Raw genomic sequence first — 22,275 nt, 5'->3', positions numbered from 1 at the left:
CATTTGCAGAGTTACAGCAATACTGGTTGAGATGGTACTAAAATAATCTCTGTCTATCCACAGTCTTTCATTAATCAAAGTACTAATAATATAATTTTAAAATAGCCCTTAAGGCTTCACATTCTTACCTGGGCACGTTCTACCAATCCCCAGTAAACATTGCCACTGTCCCTTTGCAGAAATGTGTTGTTTTAGTCATGCTCAAATGCAAAATCACTGTCAGTCTATGAAGAAACATTCAGGTCAGAAATACACAAACTGACAATAATTTAACACAGGGTTGCCAGTAGCTCAAGAGTTTGAGCAATGTAATTTTGAGGACAAAATAAGAAAAAGAAAGTATCAGAGGTTTAGTTTTTTTGCTGAGTGGTACAGACATTCTCATATAGCAGTAGAGTGGATTTAATTTTTTTTTTTTTTTAAATTCCATCTTATCCTTCAAGCTATGCCCAGTGTACATCAATTAAAAATCAATTACCCCCCCAAAAGAAACCAGAGTTTACAGTTTTATAAGAAAACACAAAGACACCGAACCAAATGATCTCCAACTAATTCCACAGTTTTAAAAACGAGGATCTCAGCCTACTGAAATGTTTTCAGCTCTCAAAAAAGCAGTACAAAACGCTATTGGAACGTGAGCATTCACAAGAAGACGTGCTCAGGAGTGTCGCACAGCCCTGTGAGGAGCAGGGATGTTCCACTCAAGTCCTTTCGCCTGCAGATCCAAAGGCAGGAGCAGTTTCTGGGCAGGGCAGGGCTGGGCACAGCCTCTACGTGTGGTTGTTGTTGAGGTTGCTCTTGTTGAAGAACCTCCTGGCCTCCACACTGCTGAGGGACACGGAGCAGCGCGAGGGGTTCTGCTTCCTGTACTCGATGCTCTCCATCATTGCCTCCTTGATCACCTGCAGCCAGCAGCAAAACTCCATTTGAACACTTTGAAAAGGACAGAAACAGCCCCTTCTCCCATCAACAGCTGCTGCTCCCACTTTTAGCTCCCCTCCATCACTGAGCAGAGGGATAGATGTGTTTTAGTATTAGAAATAGTATTTCTTGAGTGTATAAAATACTGATTTTCATGTGGTTAGTAAAAATATGAGGGAGGCCACTAACACCAAAGAAATCACACAAAAACACACAGTATTTAAAGAAGTCCCAGTGGAACTCAGAAAGGTAAATCCAAACATTGAGAAAATCCGTATTTCAAGGATGTAGAAAGTAGTTATTATGTTGAGAAAGATTAAATCTTCACTTTTAAATCCTTTGTGCTGATGTAACAAGTTTTCTTCACTATATTGATTAAAACCCCCGTATCTTTATCAGGGACGATCATTACACTTGTCACTCCATAGATCATGTCATGCTTCACCAACTATCAATTACAAATAATTATTACTGAGTTAGCTGATAAAGAAATTTCCTTCAGAGAAAACTTGCAGTGTCCTTTTTGTCCAGTTAGACAAAAAGGACCTGAGTATAAAATCCTGCATATCTTTAACAGTGCCCTCTGCTCAGCTATCCTGAATGGCTTGGGATGGTAAAATGGCAAAACCAAGGCAAGAACTGAATGAGAAAATCAGGCAAACACTGAGGCAAAGCCCAGTACCTTCTGTAGGGCAGATTTAGGGCTTTCCTCACATCACCCATTTCCCCCTGTAACAATCCAGCTCCTTTAACCCCCCATACTCACATCCATATTATTGAGGGTGTTGAACTCCATGAGGTCATGGAGCCTCTTGAAAGCCTCGTTGGGATACTGGAAGTTGAAGGTAGAGAAAGGTGTATCTGGATCATCAAAAATATCAAAGTCTGCAAAATCCTTCTCTTCTTGTGTTTCTCTGGGAACGCCTGCACAGGACAAATACAAAAATTCCATCCAAATGTTAGGGCTGAGGATTTATCACCTTATTTTTAACAGCTCCTTTGAATTCATTCCCTAAGGACTGCAGACAAAGCTGGAGTTGTTTCAGAGGCAAAAGATTCCTAGTACATAACCACCAAGTGATTCCAGAGGAACAGGTGGATTCAGCATCAGGAATTGTGAGCTCACCTGGAGCTTTGTACTTCCTGAAGTTGATGTTGGCCAGGACGAAGTGGATGATGGTTGGACAGTCCTTCTCTGAGGAGGTGTCCTTTGGTTTGAAAACATAGCACTCCTTCATGCCCTCCCTGTCAAACACGTTGGGGTCTATCTTGGGGAATGGAAGCTTGTTCATTTTGGCCCATTTTTCAGCCAGAAGGATTTCCTGGAAAGAGGAGAAAGACTCAGATGCACAAAAGCTTCCACTGCAAAGTCAGGAGGTTTGCAAAGACAGGGATCATGTGGGGTGGTTAATGTAATCCATAAATTATTAAATCTCCAACACAGAAAGGACATGGAGGGGGTCCAGAGGAGGCACCAGGATGGTCAGAGGGATGGAGCAGCTCTGCTGGGAGGAAAGCATGGGACAGTTGGGATTGTTCAGCCTGGAGAGGAGAAGATTTGGGGAGACCTCCCTGTGTTCTTCCTGTGCCTGAAGGAGCCGACAGGAAACATGGAGAGAGACAATTTCCAAGGGATGGAGTGACAGGACACAGGGAATGGCTTCCCACTGGCAGAGAGTAGTTTTAGATGGGATATTGGGAAGGAATCCTTCCCTGTGAGGCTGGGGAGACCCTGGCACAGGATGCCCAGGTGGCTACACCTGGATCTGTCCAAGGCCAGGCTGGACAGGGATTGGAGCAACCTGGACTAGTGGAAGGTGTTCCTGCCATGGCAGGGGTGGGATGAGGTTGATGTCCCTTCCAGCCCAAACCACCCTGTGGTTCTCAGGACTAATCAAGTCCATCTCAGCACAGATGACCCAGCAGAACCAACTGAGCATCTCACTCACCCTGCCCAGGCTCTGCCACATGAGTCACAGGAAGGAACATGGTCTGCCCCAGAAACCTGAGGGTGCATTTACAGAGCTGACAGCGAGGGAAAAGCCATCCATAATTTTACTTTGCAAAGCTGTACCAGTGCTGTGGCAACCACTGAGAGCTCCTAAACACCAGGCCACGCATTGTTGTACTCAGAATTAATCTGCACACTCGGGGGCCTCTCAAAGCACACCGTGTGAAGAGCTCTGGAAAACAGGCTTATTTTTCCTCATGACAACTCAGTAAACAAGATAATTTGTAAATAATGACTCAAAAGCATGTAATGAGGGTGTGTGAGAGGGAGGAGAGGCAAGGTCAAACATCTTTAATCTTGGTTTTCAGTGAAATAGGACCCTTCTTTGGACGGCTGTTTTGGATACGCAAGAGATTAAGAGATAGTGGGTGTAAAATGGTAAACCAAGGCTCCAGTCATTGAGTAAAATATTAGAGTGCTACCATAGATACAGGCCCACTTCTGAAGTGGCATTTTCTCTTTGCAATGCACCAATGGGACAGAACTGGTTCCTGCTCCTGTCCTCTGCCTCAGGAATACACCTGTGTCTGCCTTAGCAAACAGCCACTTGTGCTCCAGAAACAATTCCCTTCAACAGAGACTTCTGGAAAACCTGAGGCACCATCAAATTTTCCCACCATTTTTTATCGTGTTAAGGAATTTTTTGCATTTTGAAAATGACATTTTGGAGAAAAACCTTTGGATACCACTTGAGTGCACATTAATCTCCCCATGTTCCCCAAAACAACCCCGAAAATTGCAGCTGACAAAGACAGAATGCTAAGGGTAGCAGGGGTGATCATATACAGCCTTTTGCATGGACTCCACCTGTGCAATGTTAAGAAAGGGAGGGAAAAAATGTTTCAGAGGCAATGGCAGTGCTATGGCAGTGAATTTAGCTGCTGGGACAAACACTCTTTACAAAAAAAGGAGATACATTCTTAGGCAAATAGAATATTAAAGGAAAAAACAGACTCTGGGATTCAGTCATTTAAGGAAAAACAAAGGATTTCAAGCACTAGGAAGTCTTCTCAGTGCTCTATTCTCCCCAGTAGCCCCAAGAGACCTAGAGATCACAGCAATTTCTCCTTTTATTCTCCTGTAATTTGGCTTTGCAGTTGGCAGCACTGATCTCAAGCTCATTTTGATACTGCTGTTGATTTCTAATGTTGTTTTCAGGGTTTTGTTACTCCACAGTAGCTGAAGGAAAAGAATTCTCCATTTGTTGTAACTAAAATTTGTCTGTAAAGCAACAAGGAATGCCAGTTATTTCTCAAACAGGAAGGTTTTCTGCATTCCCTTAAAAATTATTTTAAAAATCCATTTGGGTTTGAAATAAATAATGGCACTTTTCTGAGGGGAGTAGAATCATTACTGTTGGAAAAGACCTCCAAGATCACACAGATCAACCAAATCCCACCACACCCACTAAACCACAGCACAAAGTGAGAAGCTCACAGCAATCTCTGAAGTGCTGTTTTTTCTGTAGCAGTTACCAAAAATGATCCATGTAAAGCCTTTGGGATCAGCTGGAGCTGTGTGGATGTGCAGGTGGTACAGACTGACAGCTGTGCTTTCCACACCTGCTGCAGAAAACAGCCATGGCACTTAGTCCCTGTGCTCCTGTTGCTGTTTTGCTCTGGTCTGGATGGATTTAAGATGGATTTTAAACCAGGATTATCCTGGTGAGATGTAAATGAACAGTTAACCCTGATTCCAAAAGGTTATTTATTTAGCAATCCTGAGATGATGCCTTTCTGCAAGATGATGACACGAAACCATCCATTCACATCACAGCACACAGAGGAGAGCAGCTGGGTGGAGGGAGAGGACGGCAGGGAAAATGACTTAATTGTTTAATTCTGACAGAAAATAAAACTCCGCAATCAGTGCCAAAGCAAAACTTCCATAAAAACAACTGAGCTCCTGCTTCAAAGCAAGTTCATTATCCCTCCTTGTGCCAGTTGCCTCATGGAAGGCACGTAAACAGGAACTGAGGCACAGGGCAATATTCTGCCTTGACGTGGAAAGAAATATTCCAAAGCTGCAGATACAACAGCACCGAGGCCTTTCTGGGACCATGTGGAATAGAAGTGAGTCACCTTGAACCCCAGAATGCAGGAAAGGAAGGGCTTGTATCACTTACTTTGAAAGGAGGGCTGGAATCACTTGGCCTGGCTGAGAAATCAAAGGAGATGATGAGATCCACACCTCTCTGGGGCCTTAGGATGAGCGGGTAGGGCAGGTTAAAGGTCAGCCCACTGTCCACGATGTGGATCTTCTTGCTCTTCACATCCAGGGGCTCATAGATCCTCTCAAACTCATCAGGATCTGCGTGGAACACAGAAAAAGCAGGGACACCTGAGTTAAGAACTGAGGCTCTGACGAGCTTTCCAGTGTCTCCCTAAGTGCAAGGGAGAGCATGGAATTTGAACTGCACAGTGTATCCCAGGTAAACACACCATGAATTCAAGTGTAACTAAAACTCTTTAAAACTGGAGAATGAGGTGAAAAGCCAGAACTGGAAGGGCCCTCAGGAGACCAAGTTCATGAGGCAGACCCAGAGGAGGTGAACCAAAGCAGACAAATGCCCAGGTTTGTTCCCAGACCTCTCACCTTCACTCTACCACCCCAAATAATCCATACACAAAGGAAAACGTTTATGGGATGTCAAGAGACAGCTGGGCATGTCAGAGGATGGTCCCACACTCTGCTCAGTGGTGCCAGTGACAGGACAAGGAGCAATGGCCATAAACTGAAACACAACAAGCTCCACCTCAACACAAGGAAGAACTTCTTTCCTTGGAAGGTGCAGAGCCCTGGAACAGCTGGGAGTGGAGTCCCCCTCTCCAGAGACATCCCAAACACCTCTGGATGTGCCCCTGTGTCACCTGCTGTGGGTGACCCTGCCTAGGCAGGGGTTGGGCTGGGTGACCTCCAGAGGTCTTCCAACCCTAACATTCTGTGAACCCTTCAGTGCCCCTGCCCAAACCTATTCCCCCAAGCTCCCTCCCAATCCCACATCCTTCCCAGCAGTCCCAAATTTATACAAAAATCCCCAGTGTGGCTCTGCCCTCCTGCGACACTTGTCTGTGCCTGCTTCTGCTCATTAAATTGGGACTATCAGGTCTTGTTTTCCAACCTGCACCAGACCTGATGACCTCACTCTCACCACTCCAGCAGGAACAAAGAGAAATAGTGCCCCATATCCAAAATTCAGGCACTGGACAGAATTCCCTGTCAACCACTTGCTGCTGTTCCAGTATGATATCCACCACTCTTTTCTCTAACCCTAACATTCCCTCAGGTACAGCTCAGGGAAAACCAATCCATCTTCCCTGGGTGTCTTCACACTTGTCCAGGTCTCTGGACACTAGAAAATGAAAGTCTCTGGACACTACTAAACTATCCCTGCTGTACTTAAAAACTTTTTCACTGATAGTCTTTTCTTGTTCCAGACCTTACACATATTTCCAGTGCATGGTTTTTGCTTTTTAACAAAAAATCTAATGCTCGTATCTGTAGAGGGCAGTGTAATGTAAGGAATGTTGGATAGAAAAATACAATTATTTCTCTATAATTTAATTTTCTGGTATCTACTTAGTGACAGTGATAGTAATCTGGGAAAAAAAAAAGTAAAAACCCACACTGACTACAGTTCCCTTTAGCACATGTAGACCAATTTGGTTTTCCTCTTCTTGTTTAAAGACAACAGGTCAAACATAATTAACCCTTGTTCTCACTAGAACTTCTAAAGAATTGCAAAAATATTTTTGTTCATATTTCATCTTTTGTTACAAAAATTGAATTTGAAAGATCCTTTAATCAAGAACAGCATCAGCTATAACATGTTTGTGATGGGAGCGTTATTACTGCCACATAAACTTCCTCCCAACACTGAAGAGTGAGATGGATCCTATGGCTTACAGCCCTCATGATCCTAAAATCAAATTTATCAAAATAATCTTACTATATTTCAAAAAAGAAAATGTCTTCATGCTGTCAATAAATTTATAACAGCCATATAAATGGGTTTTAGTACTCACAGTCTTCAGAGAATCCCAGAACCCCAGAGCCTGGGACATGAATTTTTAGCCTTTTAGGAAAGATGCACTCCTATTACCAACACCTTCCAGTCCATCCTACAGCAAACTGGGAGAAAATGGGAGGATGTGGCACTTGGGGACAGAGCTTAGTGGCAGTGCTGGCTTGATGGCTGAACTTGATGATCTTAAATGCTTTTTCCAGCCTTAACAACTCTGTGGGGCTGTGTTTACCAGCCCAGCTCCATGTTTAGCCAGCTCAGTCCTGTCAGCTTCCCAGCAATGGGATACACAGACAGATACTTGTTAGGAAATCATAAAGAGGGCACGTCCTAGGGACCAAGTCTGCCACAGATGGCAGCTCCAGTGGGAGGAGGGCAGATCAGAAGGGCATTTGCTACTGACGTCCATCTACTCCAAGTGTTTCCATAAATACTGAAATAAGGAAGCAGGGATTAGGGGTTATTTTTCCCCATTGTTTTGCACTTGGCATTTTCTCAAATTGTTCTGGTGTGTTGTAACATCAAGAAAAGAAACAGAACAACTCTTGACTTCACAATGAAATCACTCCTGATGAAATAAGAAAATGTTTAGGATTATCTCTACAAATAGAATCTGTGGAAAAACAAACCAGGAGTTTTACTTCCAGACCAAGCAGCTGGGATCTCTGCTGCAGGCACTACAGACCCTAAATTCAGTCCTCAGTAATGACTGTAAGATTGCCCTAGGTCAGCCACAGTTCATCCACTGCAGAGGGTTTGGGACAGCTGGAGATGGAGTATTATTGATATCCTTTTTTATTCACTTATTTCTCCTTTGGAGTGTATGGCAATAAAGGAGAGTAAGTCTTAAAGCAATACAGACTTCCCTCTGCACTCAAGCTGACAGGTAAACTGCCAGTGCAAGGAATAAATATGCACAGCTTAAATGCATCCAGTGCCTCAGTAATCTAAGGATTTAAATTTTACACCAGAGTCTCTTTTCTATCTGCGCCTCTGGGCTCCTCAGCTCTTCCATATATTAGGAAAATTCACAGCATTAAAATGTGGATACACTCATCACACTACTGAATGATTACATTTTATATTAACTACTGACATTTCAAGGGGTTTTTAACTATTCTTGACTATAATATTGCAACCACTCACAGCTGTCAGATCTGAGTTGTAACTGCAGGTTTATGAATGTGGGCTTTGGCTAACAGCAAAAAACTGCAGTCATGTCAAACTTTTCCCATTTTAACCCACAGAAGTTTCAGGCACTCCAAAGTAATTGTGTCAGAGGTGCAGAGTTCTGTCAAACCAGCATTTTATTTCCATCTAAATCAAATCCCAGGAAGCTGACAGTTGATTCTGAAGACTATCCACGTGTCTTAATTATGCAAAATTCTCATCAACTGTCATTTTTTCCAACCATAAATTTCCTACCCACTTTCCTGCCTCTTTTCCAAGTACTATAAATATTAAGACTACCCAGTTGTAAACACCTCTGAGATGACAGAAATATTTAGAAAGTGGAGTCCAGATGGAAATTACTCTTCAAGCCCTGCAAGGGATTTGTTACATTAACAAATACACATTAGAGCACGGCTGCTACTTAAGCTTTTAAATGACATCAGGTATTTACTGTTGCTTAATGAGCACTTGGGACAATCTCCTTCCTCTGCATAGGAAATGAGGGCTGAGGAGGATGGTGCTGTCACCAGGGATAGTTGGTAGGGCTGTGCTGGGAGGAACACCCCCTTCAGAGAGGTGTAGTTGTTCTTTGCTTGATGGATCACAGAGTCATGGGATGGATTGGGATGGAAGGGACCTTGAAGATCACTCAGGGCCACCCCCTGCCATGGGCAGGGACACCTTCCACTAACCCAGGTTGCTCCAAGCCCTGTCCAGACTGGGCAGTGGAAGGTGTACCTGCCCATGGCCAGTGCCAGAAGAACGTAGAGACATTAACTGCTTTCACTGAGCAGACTGCAGGGACCACTAAGGCAAAGGCCCCAAAATCCTAACCAAACACAATTATTCTTCACAGCTCCTGTTCCACACACCACATCCTTCATGGAGTGAGAGAAGACTTTGAACCTCTTTTGCAAATTCATATTTTTCTGAAATACCAGCATTCTTGTTTAAGCCAATTCATGGAGTGAGAGAAGACTTTGAACCTCTTTTGAAAATTCATATTTTTCTGAAATTCTTATCCTCTACCAGCATTCTTGTTTAAGCCAGCATGAAATATGGATGCACCTGCACATCAGGGATCCTGGAATGGGATCATTGTCAGGTGGATTCATACTGGGAAAAACCTAGTGTCAGCAAAGTAAGAATCTATCAGCTGTGTCAGGGCAGGGTCAGGCTGGAGATCAGGACAAGGTTCTTCCCCAGAGGGTGATGGGCACTGCCCAGGCTCCCCATGGAATGGGCACGGCCCCAAGGCTGCCAGAGCTCCAGGAGAGTTTGGACAATGTGCCCAGGGATGCACAGTGTGGGATTGTCAAGGTCTCTGGGCAGAGACAGGGGTCAGACTCCATGATCCTGGTGAGTCCCTTCCAAAATTCACTGATTCTGTGATCCTACAAGTGAAGAAGTGTGCTGCCTGCAGGGTTTTTTCAAAAGACAAAGACAGCTACAAATGTTTTGCAACAGGGAAGCCCTGCAGGAGAACAAGGAAAGGTTTCATTTCCACCAGCAGGCTTAGCATCGATAAGAGCCAAGGAACAACCTGGATACCCTTTGGAGAAGGCCAAGACAGTGAGAAAATGGATGTAAGTGGATGTAACAAAGGGCACCATACACAAAAGCAGTTTGGTCCCCTTCTGCCAAACCAAGAGCCACTGTCCCTCCAGTGGCTATTCCACACGCTGTGCCAAGGAACAGGGCATGGAGCAGACAGAAGTCACTGTGTGGTGCCCTTTGAGCCTGCCAGTGCCCTCCCAAGCTCCACTGCTGGACAATGCCCACGGTGCTGTTGTGGCCCTCCTGGTGTGATGTTACCAGGCCACCTCTGCCTTCATTAATAACCACACACAGCACCAGCGTTCTGGGAACTGACCTGCCACTGCTGCCGGCTCCTCCTCCTCCAGGGACTCCTGGGTGAGCAGCTCTGCCAGAGGGGACAGGGGGTAGCAGCTGTTGAGGTTCAGCCCCAGCATGAAGTTGTGCACCTTGCCAGCGCGGCCCTCGCGCGTGTTGAACAGGGCACTGTCCCCCACCAGGGCCATCAGCATGCGCTGCACCCAGCTCTCCTGGCTGCTCTCCTGCAGCCTCTCCTGGCACTCCCGCTTCGCCTCAGCGCCCTCGCTGCCTGCACACAGAAATGGAAACACCCAGCAGTGGTATTTAAACACAGCAAGTGTAACCCCACCATTGCAGGGGTTATAAAATAAAGGACCTGCAAAAATACAAAAGTTCTTTCAACGAGCTGGGGGCTGGGCGATGGAGCTTTGAAACAGTGATTTCAGAGAAGTGCAGAGAATTCATCCTTTTGACTTCACAGCCCAGTGAAATCTTTCATCTACACCACAATAGTGTGGATGCGTCCATCAGGACAATAGACTGGGAACATTAGATGACCTGAGCAGGGCTTTCTGTGTAACCTCTGCTGGGCTCAAGGATAGACCTGAGCTGATAAGATCCATACTTGATGCAGACATAAATTCATCTGGATGTGCATTGACAGCCTTCTCCATCTCTTCTGCCTGTTAGAAATCCAGCTTTGCTCAGGAAAGCAGAATTAGTCTGCATAAAGGATAATGCTATAGCATGAGAATTCTAAAACACCTGAATTTTTCATTTGACTAAACTGTAAATTACAATTAATATCTGGTTTTAATTAACTGAAGAATACAATGAAAGATACAGACTTAGATGTCGGCAGTTGGAGTTCATAGTAAAAGTGACCTGGACTGGCACCACCCTGCATTCATTCACCTGTCAAAACTTGACTTTTTGGGATAAGAAAATAATTCAGGCTCAAGCTTGATATGTTAAATCCAGTTTTTAAACTTGCCTCTTTAAGCCAGGCTTTAAAGGAGCTGAGTTTTACATAAGTAAAGAGAAAACAAGCATCAGAGAAGTCCAACGTCTATGGAAGTGAGAAGGATTTCCAAGTGTTTACAATCCCAGATTTGTTGGTTGTTCACTATGGCTACAAAGTAGGAGAGAAATGTGTTTGGTGCTGGCTGTAGTGTTTAAACAGGAAATCCACAAATAAACACAAAACCTGGTACCACCTACGGTTTTACACATAAGGGGAGCTGAAGAAGCAATCACTGAGCTGAGCTAATGACATAATTCCCTGTCTCACCATACAGGATTTTCTTTTCTTCTGTAGATCCTGAAATCACAAACAGCTGCATTCTCATCTTTGCTCTACTTGCTAAAAATAACTCTATTTTTTGCAGGTGAAAATCATCCCAAAAATATAATCAAATACAGAAAGCTGACTAAGAGAGCAGAAATCTCCAGGTGCTTTAGGTTCTTAGACGTAATTGTCAATAGAATCTTTTCTTCCCACTGCCCAACATTCCCTTTGTGGCTGTGCCTCCTCTGGGCACCTGGATTTGGGCACTGTTACAAACACTGTGCCATGCATGAGGAATTTCCTGTATCAGATGTCATTTGTAAAGGTGCTAGAAGACACTTGTGAATGCTGGAAACACACATTAAACCGTTCCCAGGTAAATATTTGATCACTAAACCCTTGAAAACAATGGATAGTGTTGGTTTAGGGTGCTGGCAGCAATTCCAAAGTGCCTCTGAGCTCAGCAGCTTGCTGGAAACAGACTTCTGGAGAGCTCTGGCCCAGCAAACCACATTTTTTTGGGACATATGTGGAATTCCAGACGTGTGTGAGAGAAAATAACCTGATGATCAGCTTGAGCAGGAGACATGAAGTGAAGCCCAGAACCTCCTGGGGTCTCTTGTTTCTATTTTGCTGAGCCACACAAAAGCTGATGGAAAAAGGAAACAATTAAATGAAATCTGAGCATTTCCTTACCTTTTGGATGCTGTGACTCATCTTCACTGTCTGAGCTGTCATTGCTCACGAGGTGCTTCAGCCTAATATTTTCTGTTGAAAGAAATATAAATTCCTTTAAACTGCTGGGGCTTAACTGGCAGAACAGTTAAGAATTTCAAAACACTTTGAGTCATAAAATTCTCATAGTTTTTGTAATAGGAAATACAGCTGAAGAGACTGGGTCTGCTGTGGACATTAGAATGTGAGCAGCAGGTATTGGATTTAGTCTGCAATTTTTGGGCTAGAAAACTGCTAAAGCAGTACCTCTCACTCCCCTCTGCACCACACACCTGACACACTTTATTCACCTTTATTAAAATGTAGATGTTTAGCTTCTGTCCTCTCAGTAGCTCCTACTGAACTAGGAAAATGTTACTGTGCTGCCAAGGTGGTACTGGGCATCTCCAGCTCTGGTCCGGGCTGTGGTTCAAGTCACATGAATATTTCATATCTGATCCCACTTCAAAGAGTATTTTTTAAATGATAGGTGGAATGAGGCACAGGTGACAGATAACATTCTGTCTCTCACTATCTTTCAGAAGCAAACTTATCCATGATCACATTTATTGACAGGGATCCTCCATGAGAAGATGTTAACACTTAGGAGCTGTATCAGAAATGGGAACCTGGAGGTCTCATTCTCATCCATAAAGAAGAGATTAGCAAACAGCTGAATTCCATCCATTAGGAGGCAGACAGGTTATTATTTAAAAACTATCTAATCTACATTTGCTCTTCTTGCTCTTCAGAAACATCTGGTTGTCTAGGACAATTTATTTATTGGTCAGATCTTCCCATGTAATGCTGTTTTCTCAACAGGAAACCAAGGTGTAAAAAGCCTTTTATCGTTAACTACATTCTCAGATAAAAATTGATAAAGTCCACTCAAACCAAGCCACAACTCTTTCTTTACAGTCATCTTGTCATGTTTGTGCCAGGAGTGAAATCGAAACCACTCAATTTGCAAGCAAAGGACCAGATAACCAACAGGCTGTGGTTCAAATGGAGTAATTTAACAACCCAGAGGTGAGAAAATTCAGGTGTATTTTGCTGAACCCTTTATTAACACAGCCCAGTGTCAAGAGACTACACAAGTAATATTAAATATTTGTCAGCTTCTGCTCTCCAAAAATCACACAACAAACAACATAAAGAGAGGAACCTATGAACTATCAGAAAAGAGCTGGATAGATGCATGTGACTTTCAGCAGCTCTGAGTGACCAGAAACAAAAATGAAAGAAAGGAGAGAACATTTCCAATGCTCTTTCCCCACCTCAGCAGTGCCAGCAACTAAAGGTAATTAATTCCACATTCTTAAATGACTGCAAGCAGTGCCATCCTTCCACAGAGGGAGAATCTTGCTAGTAATTGCTCTGCATAGTGGAATTATTTATTAATACAGTACCTAATTCTTCTTCCATGGTGGGCCCTTTGTTCTGAGAATTGGAGACACCAAGGACTCTGTTAAATAATATTGAAAATGCACTGCCCCAGACACCTGAAAGAGAAAAAATAAACAATGAATGGTGTTTGGCAGAAGGAAAATAAACTCCGTGTATCTTAATAAGCAGTATTTAAGCAGTTGGTTGCTCTCTGAACACACCTCTGAGTTTGGAGCAGGCCAAGTCATAAGCTCCGATGTCCAAATCAGAACAAAAACCCATGGACATTAGAAACAAATCAACAATGCCAATCCATATCTGTGAAATCTTTCAAATGAATGTCTTCCAACAAACTGAGAGCTCCACTTCTTGCCTCACACTTTGTGTGACTGCATTTATAAGTCCATGAATTACTGAAATTGCTTTTATTTTTAAGCCTCTTTCTGTCACATACTCACCCATTAGGAAATGCAAGGGATTTTCAGTATATTTCTTCACCACTGTCCCCATAAAAAACTTGCTTCCAAACAGATCAGGAGACATGAAAGTGCCATACTTGGCCATTCCAATTTCATATGGACTGAATTCCACCCAGTCTGCAAAGTCAGAAACAAAACTGCTCAGTCAGAAATCTCAGGATGAAGGAAAACACAAAAATGAACCAAGCAAAGAAATTTTAGTGACACAGGAAGCCAAACAACCATTAGGAATATCAAACCAAGGTCCGTGATGTCTCAGCAGGGAAAGAATCCTCATTCTCTCTTATCCCAATAAACTTTGGTGAAAAGAACGAGGCTGGAAAACCAGAGGTATAAAAGGAGAGATCACAAATGAGGAACACACAGTGACATCTGGTTTTCATCTCCTACTTCAGCATGGTTCCCTGCCACATGTGGGTCTCAGCTCCAAGCTGCTTTTCCTTCACTGCAATTCCACCAAAAACATGGAGAGCGGTGACAGAGGTGGCACAAAACCTATTACTCAATATCCCAAGGGTTGTGAAATGTTCTAGCAGAGGCATTTGGATTCTACCCAAAATAAAAGTTTTGTGGGAAAGCCAATATCAAATGGCAAAGCTGAGAGGCAGCTGATAAACTTATCAATTCAAACATTGCCAAAGATCTCCTTAAAAGTCCATTTTATTGAACAGAGAGATCAAGAAAAATATGGAATAAAATGTTCAAATGATTTTCTGGTCTTAGCAGAAAATATCAGAAGTGATGTGGATTCTATTGATGTAGGCCTTTGAAAATGGATCTTAGCTGACTTGGAAACACTTTTTTTTAATACCAGTGGAGTTGCTTCCATCAGAGAATTCAGTTCAGAAAGGGAGCTAATAACAAACAAAACATATCTTCTCTTTTTAGCATTTCACCCAGTCAATATATTTCACCTTTCCTATTTTTAGGAGGGATTGATTTGACTGGAAATAAAAGAGACAGCTTTGAGATATCCCCACATGTCATCCACCCTCAGGATATCCCTGCTGACGTGTGGAGCAGAAGGTGAACACTTGTCCTGAAAAGGAAAAATTTAATCATGACTGCTGGGAGTTTCATTTCAGGTAAGGGTAATGCTTATCTGAGCTAAGTCAAATACAACATCCTATTTTCCAAATAAGTCACCCACAAATCTTCACATTCACTGGAACAGAAGGTAATTCCACTGAAGTCCCAGTCCAGGAATTTCATATTTCCTTTCAGCTGTATAAACATGAATTGGCAGATATGTATGCAGAACCAGGGTGACAGCAAAGCTGAACTGAGAATTAGAATTAACTTGTGTTAAGTCCACCTCCAGCTTGCATTTGCACTGAAGGAGATTTCTCAAATCACAAAGCCTGCTCTGAGAAATAAAATTTCTGCCTTAAAATTAATCTCAATTAAGAAGTGTAAATATTTCAAAATTTACTATAGCTCTCACATCAGGAACAGCTAAAAGGAGGAATAGAGCTTAAAATAAGAAGCAATCAAGATCTAGCACCGTGTGTAATGACAAAGATAGCAGCCTCAAAAGGCAAACCCAAGATCCACTGGCACAGGGAATATCTTTTTATAGACCAAAGTAAAGCCTCCAGGTGCTGCTGATCTTGCTTAGAGAAAGACATTATTAACAAAAGATCATTTTGGTCTTAAAACAGTAATCCAGTTAAAATATACTGAGAAACAAAGTTCATCTAAACCCCAAAATATTCCTATTTTCAAACAAAAGGTATCAGTTTCCTAAGAAGCAAAGCTAAAGACACATTTTCCCATGAAATATTTAGCCTAATTTACAATTCCTCATTTTCATTCCCAACCAAAGCTTTGACAGCCACTTCTCCAAATAACTATTTTAGGAGATACAATGACATACAAGCCTGAGGCAAATCACCTGGCACTTCCCTTTCCAGTCTTGTATATAACTATATACAGATGCACACACCCTTGTCTTAGTGTCCATCTTGCACAACTGGACCCACTCTCAAATGAAGTTACCAGAGAGGATTAAAACCTATGGAATAAATACAAGTAAAAGACTATATACAGATGCACACACCCTTGTCTTAGTGTCCATCTTGCACAACTGGACCCACTCTCAACTAGTTACCAGAGGGGATTAAAACCTCTGGAATAAATACAAGTAAAAGGGTTGGTGGTTTTTTTTGGGTTTTTTTTTTGTTTGTTTTTTTTGGTTTTTTTTGTGTTGCCAACAGCACTTCACACTGGGAAAGAAGTGAAAAAGAGGCATTATAACTAATTTGTTTGTCCAGTTTTAATCATAGACTCAGAGTTGCTAAAGACCTCTAAGATCATTGAGTCTAACTGTTGATGTCACCCTTCTCTGAAAGAGAAGGTGACTGAGGACATTTTCATTTTCCTGTTTGATACACTAATTTAAACATCTTTTCCCTGTTGAAGTCACCAGGTTTCTCTTTAGCTTGGCACTCCTACCTGAATATGTCATCACCTATCCCTGAGTAACTTCTTATCACTCTGTCAGATTCCCAGGAGTCAGATGCAATTAGTCTCAGATGCATTAAAAAGAAAAAGGGTTTTTTAACCAGCCACACGCCTCCCTCCTTGCCACAAGTGACTCAACACAGATTGGGAACACACCTGCAAACATCAGCTCTGAGACATCTGGTTTGACATGCAGACAGGTGAAGAGTGGCAGAGCACACTGGGCATTATTGACCTTCTCTTTCATATTGCTCAGAGTGGTGTCCATCCTCTGCAGGGAAAGAAAGACATTGGTCCCAAACACATCCTGGAAAGTCCCTGCTGATATATACACACATATATATAAATATCACATTTTTATTTTATATAAAGGTCTGGGAGACTCCTCCTGGCAATGACATTTGATAAGAAAAGTTTTTCACTGATGTGTCAGGTTCTGATTTAAATTAAACATCTGTGCATTTTTTCATCCCTTGGTACACAACCACTTCTAATCAACCTCACACAACCATTAACAGCCCTTCAGCATCAGAATTCTATACATCTGCCACTAAATGCTCTGTTGCCTCTTTCAGTGTTTTATATTGTTCAAAATCCATTATCAGTGTAAGGACAAAAGTGTATAAAACACATCTGCAAATCTATTGACACCTTTCAATCTTGCCACAAGACCAAATCCAGCTGCCTCCCACCTGACTCATTTGAACTGTAAGTCTTTGTGCCTGATTCAGCCAATTAGGAATTTTCAATTACAGAATACAACAGTATGAAGCTCTCCTGCTGTCTTATTTTCACAAAGACCAAGGGGATCTTCCATGCTGAAATTAGTATTTTTTAAAGCAAATGCTATTTCTTACAGCAAAATGTGCACCCTTTATTATATGTCACTAAGGTAATTGCAAAGAAATAGTAACAATGGGAATTATATAAGAGTTTGACAGCTTTAACAGCACCAAACAGCACTTTTTTAAAGCAAATGCTGTTTCTTACAGTGAAATGTGCACTCTTAATTAAATATCACTAAGGTAATTTCAAAAAATTGGTAACAGTGGGGATTATAGGGGTTGACAGCTTGAATGAGCACTCACATCATGGATCAGTGTTTCCCCTATGAGCATGCCAAAGATGTCTGTGAAGGTGACAGGCTGCCCTGAGCTCTTCTTGTTCCACAGAGCCTCGATGTAGCGCTTGACCTTCTGTGGGGTGAGCAGCAGCAGGGGGTTGTGGCTCACCGAGTTCATCAGCTCCTCATTGATCTCCTTTGGGCCCTTGGCTGGGAACTCAGGGTGGGAGTACAGAGTTGACATATACCTGCAAAGGCAAACAGGCTCTGTGAGCACCAAACCTGCTGCAGTGTCAGCTGCCTGGAAGCTACAGGAAGCTCATACATGAGTTGATACAGTTGCTGATTAAATCAGGTTAATTAACTCTCCATTTATACAGGAAATTATAATTTCCTTTTTCTCAAAGCACAGAAAGCTGAGCAATTTGTTCTAAATAGAAGCATAGGATCAAACACTCAACATGCATTTTCCATAATGTGTATGAAGCAAATTACTAAATAGTCTCATTTTTCTGTTTAAGAGAGAGCAGACAGAACATCTAAGCTGAAAGGAGCTCCTCCAGTTAGCACAGCTGTGTGGCAGACTGGAGGTGCTGGAAGGACACGTGCAGCTCTCTCTCTGTAAGAGTTACCTCTCTGCCCTCCAGTTCATTATCACTACTGAAAAATTCCTGAAATATCTCAGTGTATCACCAATACCAGAAGGATTTGGGTTGGAAGGGACCTTAAAGCTCATCCAGTCCCACCGCATGCCATGGCCAGGGACACCTTCCACTAGCCCATGTCCTTCCAAGCCCCATCCAGCCTGGCCTTGGACACTGCCAGGGATCCAGGGGCAGCCACAGCTTCTCTGGACACCCTGTGCCAGGGCCTGCCCACCCTCACAGGGAACAATTCTTTCCCAATATCCCATCTAACCCTGTCCTCACGGTCCCAAGGGGGAATGGCAGTGGGAAGCCATTCCCCCTTGTCCTGTCACTCCACCCCTTGGAAATTGTCTCTCTCCATGTTTCCTGTCAGCTCCTCCAGGCACTGCAGGGCCACAGTGAGGTCACCCCAAAGCTTCTCCAGGCTGAACAATCCCAGCTCTCCCATCCTTTCCTCCCAGCAGAGCTGCTCCATCCCTCTGACCATGCTGGTGCCTCCCCTGGGCTCTCTCCAGCAGCTCCAGCTCCTTCCTGTGCTGGGGCAGCTCTGCAGGTGGGGCTCACCTGAGCTCAGGGGCAGAATCCCAATCCCTTTCCTGCTGCCCATGCTGGGGACTGAGCCCAGGGCAGGGGGGTTCTGGCCTGGGTATGGCCCCACTTTCCAGGATATGATGCTTCCATAATAAACTGAAGCACAGTAACTACAACCTGCACAGAGAGCTAGCTGACTGTGAGGATGAGGTAAATCTTGAGTTTGTCACTAAGAAACAATCTTAGTTTTACTGCAAACAAAGCTCAGACACACGTGCAGGCAGCCCTGGCTTCCACTTGGTTGGGTTATGTCACACCAAGACAGGCCCTTCTAATCTCTGAGAGGCTCATTTACTATTATTTACCCAGTGACCTGGCCCAGGCACACATGCCTTACTCCAGGCACAGCTCTGAGACACACACGGGTCAGCCAGGCCCTGAGGTCATGCCCAGCCATTTCTGTGACAGCACAGCCAGCCCTGTCCCACGTGGGCTGCCAGGGCTCCATCCATCCACAGGCTCCACGTGAGCTCCTGGGCGCAGGGAAAGGGGAATGAAGCTGGAGGAGTCAGCAGAAGGTTGAAGCAAGATGGCAGAAAAGCATTGCTCCAAGGTTAGGCATGCAGCTCAGGGGACAAGCAAAAACCTGCCTGTCCCATCAGGAAAGGAATTCTCCACCCTTCAGGAAAAAAAAAGAAAAGAGAATTATTCCCAAAAGACAGACTGTATGGAAAAGAAAGAAAAGGAAGGGAGTGTCAAAGTGTCAATTTATTTATTCATCAAGCAAAGAAAGACTGAAGGATGACATCAGAGAGCAAAGGCAAATTTGTTCAAACACAACTGTCTCCAATCTATTTCTGACTGGAGCAGTTCAGATAATCTAATATAAATAATAATCTCACTATTTTAACTCAGATTTTATAGGTTTACATTATATCAACTATGTATTCACCCCTGGGTTTTCCCCAAAAAAGACCTCATAGCCAGCAAAGTGACGTCTGTCCTGAGCAGGGATTGCAAACCCTTCCCTAGAAACACAAGTAATGTTTTAACACCAGGTTGCACTATTCCATTGCTCTTCATGCACCTTCTGCTGTTCCCAGCTGTGACAGAAATCCATCCATTTCTCTCAATGGACAGTGAGAAATCTGTCCCCACCACCAGTGAGAGAAAACACAGGTTCCCACCTTTTATAGTGCAATCTAAAGGAGAAATTTACTCTAGTTCACAGACACTTCTGGCATTTCAAAACCTCCTGGCATTCTGAAAGCTTCGCTCTAGTCTGGGAGAGGGGGAAGCAAGCTTCAAGCTTCACACAATGAAAAATAATTGACAAAAATCCCCATACAAGGAACAGAACTGATAATTACCTCCTTCAAGAGTCAACTCTGGGGTTAGAGTGTGGAATTAAAATTCATGTTCTTCCTTAGAGCTAAACCAGGTGATAAAACTCATCCCAGGCAGATTCCCTGCTTGTTCATACTACAACAAGTCTTTCTCTCAAAGAACTGAGACATTTGTATAATCTCATCCCTGAGTCTGAAAGGACCCTCGAGGTCTCTGCCCCAGGCTCCTGGTGCTCAGTCAAGTCCAGCTTTCACATGAGCACTGACTCAGACTGAGGATGACACCATGCCCAACCCCAGGGAGGATGGCTCAACACATTCCAGTGCTTGGCCACTCTCACTGCAACAATTCCCCTAAGAGTTAATCCAATTACTCCTTGTCCTTTCCCTGGGCATCTCCAAAATAATTTGTGTTCTTCATCAGGAACTGAAGATAACAATAAGATCTCTCCATCAATACCTGTGCCTGCTCCTCAAGGCTAAATTAACTATTTTAAAACCTGATGTATTGTCTAAATTAAACAGTGCCAGTGGGACTGAGACAGGGGTAATCCACAGAGGGATGCCCTGCAGGATGGCAGCCAGGCCTCAGACATCCCCAGTCAATCCACCAGGGTTTTACACTGGGTGTAAAATGAAGCAGAAGACCTTTCAGTGATTTTGAGGAGCTCTAAAAGCCCTCTCGAAGGACACAACACATTTTGAGTTGATTGAGTCATCAGCTTCAAATCACAAGGGATTTTTTTGGCTTTTCAATTTTCATCAGGAAAACAAAACACACATTAGGTCTTGACATAGAAATATGGATGCATATGTGTGGCACCTTTTTCCATCCATTCCTGCTCTCCAAGCACCTGGAAAAGCACCTGGAGCCTGAGCTCTCCTTGCCCTTTGGGGCATCCAAAACACCTTCCCCAGCAGACTTGGATGTGTAAAATGTGCTGTGAATTATAACCATAGAAATAAGCAGCTCTGGTGACAATTCCTTCAGAACCTGCTGCAGGGAAGCTGAGGACAAGCAAGAGGAAGGCCTTACCAGGTGGATCCAGAGAGCCCAGCAATGTAGGTGGCACAGTCCAGGACTCCTGACTCATAAAGTGCTTTCATGACTCCAGCAAAGCCCACCATGGCCCGGAACCCTCCTCCCGAGCCCAGCACGGCGATCACCGGCACCTGCAGGGATGAGACAACACCAGCACCACATCAGGGACAAGGGACATGCCCTGGGAGCACCCAGCCCAGGCCCTGCACACCCCAAGAAGAATTAGAATTTATTTATTTTATGCTGCAAGTCATCACTTATCGCAAGATTTCTAAACAAGAATATACTCGGAATTTCTTTAGAATGTCTGTCCTTCTTGTCCATGATCCGAAATAGAGGAGATATTAAATTCAGTTATTAAATGAACTATTCAGTTACAAGACCACAGGGGTTTTTAAAGCAACCTAAACACCAGCTTTAATCCAATTCATATCATTGTGACAGAGCCAAAGGCAGTAATATTTACTAATGAGAAACAGAACAGAGACAAATAATATTTTGACTGGGAGTTTAAAAACAAGTTTTATAACAAAAACATCCACTATTACTACATAGCATGAAGACAATCTCAATTTTACCATCACTTTGCAAAAACTACCAGAGAGCTAATGGGAATTCATGAGGATCTGGACAACTACCCAGCCACCAAGAGAGGAGTGAGCAGAACCACGTTTACTATGGCACCACGTTACAATTGTGTCCAACAGGGTTTCATTTTACACTTTTCTCTTTCTTACTGCCCAGCCCTGACATCCAGGCTGTTCCCCTCAACTGCACAGCTTCCCCAGGTATCAAAAAAGAAGACAAAATAAAATAAAAATTTACTCCCGCCATATGTTTTGGCCTAAGTAATGGGCTCATCTGGTTCCCAGTTTCCAAAATCCAGGAGGATTTTCCACTGTTCAGGGGTGACAAAGAAACCACCTCTCGGTTGTTACTGAGCATAAAAAGAATTGCACAGCTGTGCAGAAAGCCCCTATCTGATCAAATTGCTAATCTGTCAAAAATCTCCCTGAAAGGCAATTCCAGGTGCCAATAGGCAGGATTAGTGACAGGAAAAGGATCCATGTGATGACAGAGTCCTGTTCTTTCTGCAGACTCCATGCTCCAAGCCATGAAACTCCCCTGAGGACTGACTGTCCCAAGGAAATGCCTGTGAACAATGACCAAGGCACTCAAGATGTTTCTCAAGGCTTCCACTCCCCAAAACTGCTTATTCTTGATGCAGTGAGATTATTCTGTTACCTCCTTCAAAAGTGTTCAGCTTTAGTAATAGAAACCACAGGTATTCATCGTGCAGCTCCACAGATAGGGATCTATCCCAAAAATGACACAGCCCAGGGAAGGATTT

General features: G+C 43.4%; 1 protein-coding gene across 2 annotated transcripts in view; it reads right to left on the bottom strand.

Annotated features, from left to right (window-relative positions):
* Nucleotides 1–719: 719 nt before the first annotated feature.
* PLA2G4A (phospholipase A2 group IVA) overlaps nucleotides 720–22,275 on the bottom strand; it is a 66,142-nt gene continuing 44,586 nt past the window's right edge. For both annotated transcript variants that reach the window (XM_039726391.1, XM_039726392.1), the window contains exons 9-19: nucleotides 20,919–21,055; nucleotides 17,384–17,606; nucleotides 16,452–16,566; nucleotides 13,812–13,949; nucleotides 13,377–13,469; nucleotides 11,950–12,021; nucleotides 10,003–10,254; nucleotides 5,058–5,242; nucleotides 2,048–2,243; nucleotides 1,688–1,845; nucleotides 720–902 (exon numbers count right to left, since the gene is read on the bottom strand). In XM_039726391.1, the coding sequence (XP_039582325.1) occupies nucleotides 771–902; nucleotides 1,688–1,845; nucleotides 2,048–2,243; nucleotides 5,058–5,242; nucleotides 10,003–10,254; nucleotides 11,950–12,021; nucleotides 13,377–13,469; nucleotides 13,812–13,949; nucleotides 16,452–16,566; nucleotides 17,384–17,606; nucleotides 20,919–21,055 (1,701 nt within the window). In that variant the 3' untranslated portion in view covers nucleotides 720–770. The remainder of the gene's footprint in view (nucleotides 903–1,687; nucleotides 1,846–2,047; nucleotides 2,244–5,057; nucleotides 5,243–10,002; nucleotides 10,255–11,949; nucleotides 12,022–13,376; nucleotides 13,470–13,811; nucleotides 13,950–16,451; nucleotides 16,567–17,383; nucleotides 17,607–20,918; nucleotides 21,056–22,275) is intronic.

The sequence above is a fragment of the Passer montanus genome, unplaced genomic scaffold (assembly GCF_014805655.1).
Source record: "Passer montanus isolate IOZ18808 unplaced genomic scaffold, ASM1480565v1 scaffold58, whole genome shotgun sequence".
Lineage (NCBI taxonomy): Eukaryota > Metazoa > Chordata > Aves > Passeriformes > Passeridae > Passer > Passer montanus.
The sequence above is the reverse complement of the archived record's forward strand: the minus strand, read 5'-3'. Positions and strand labels throughout refer to the sequence as shown.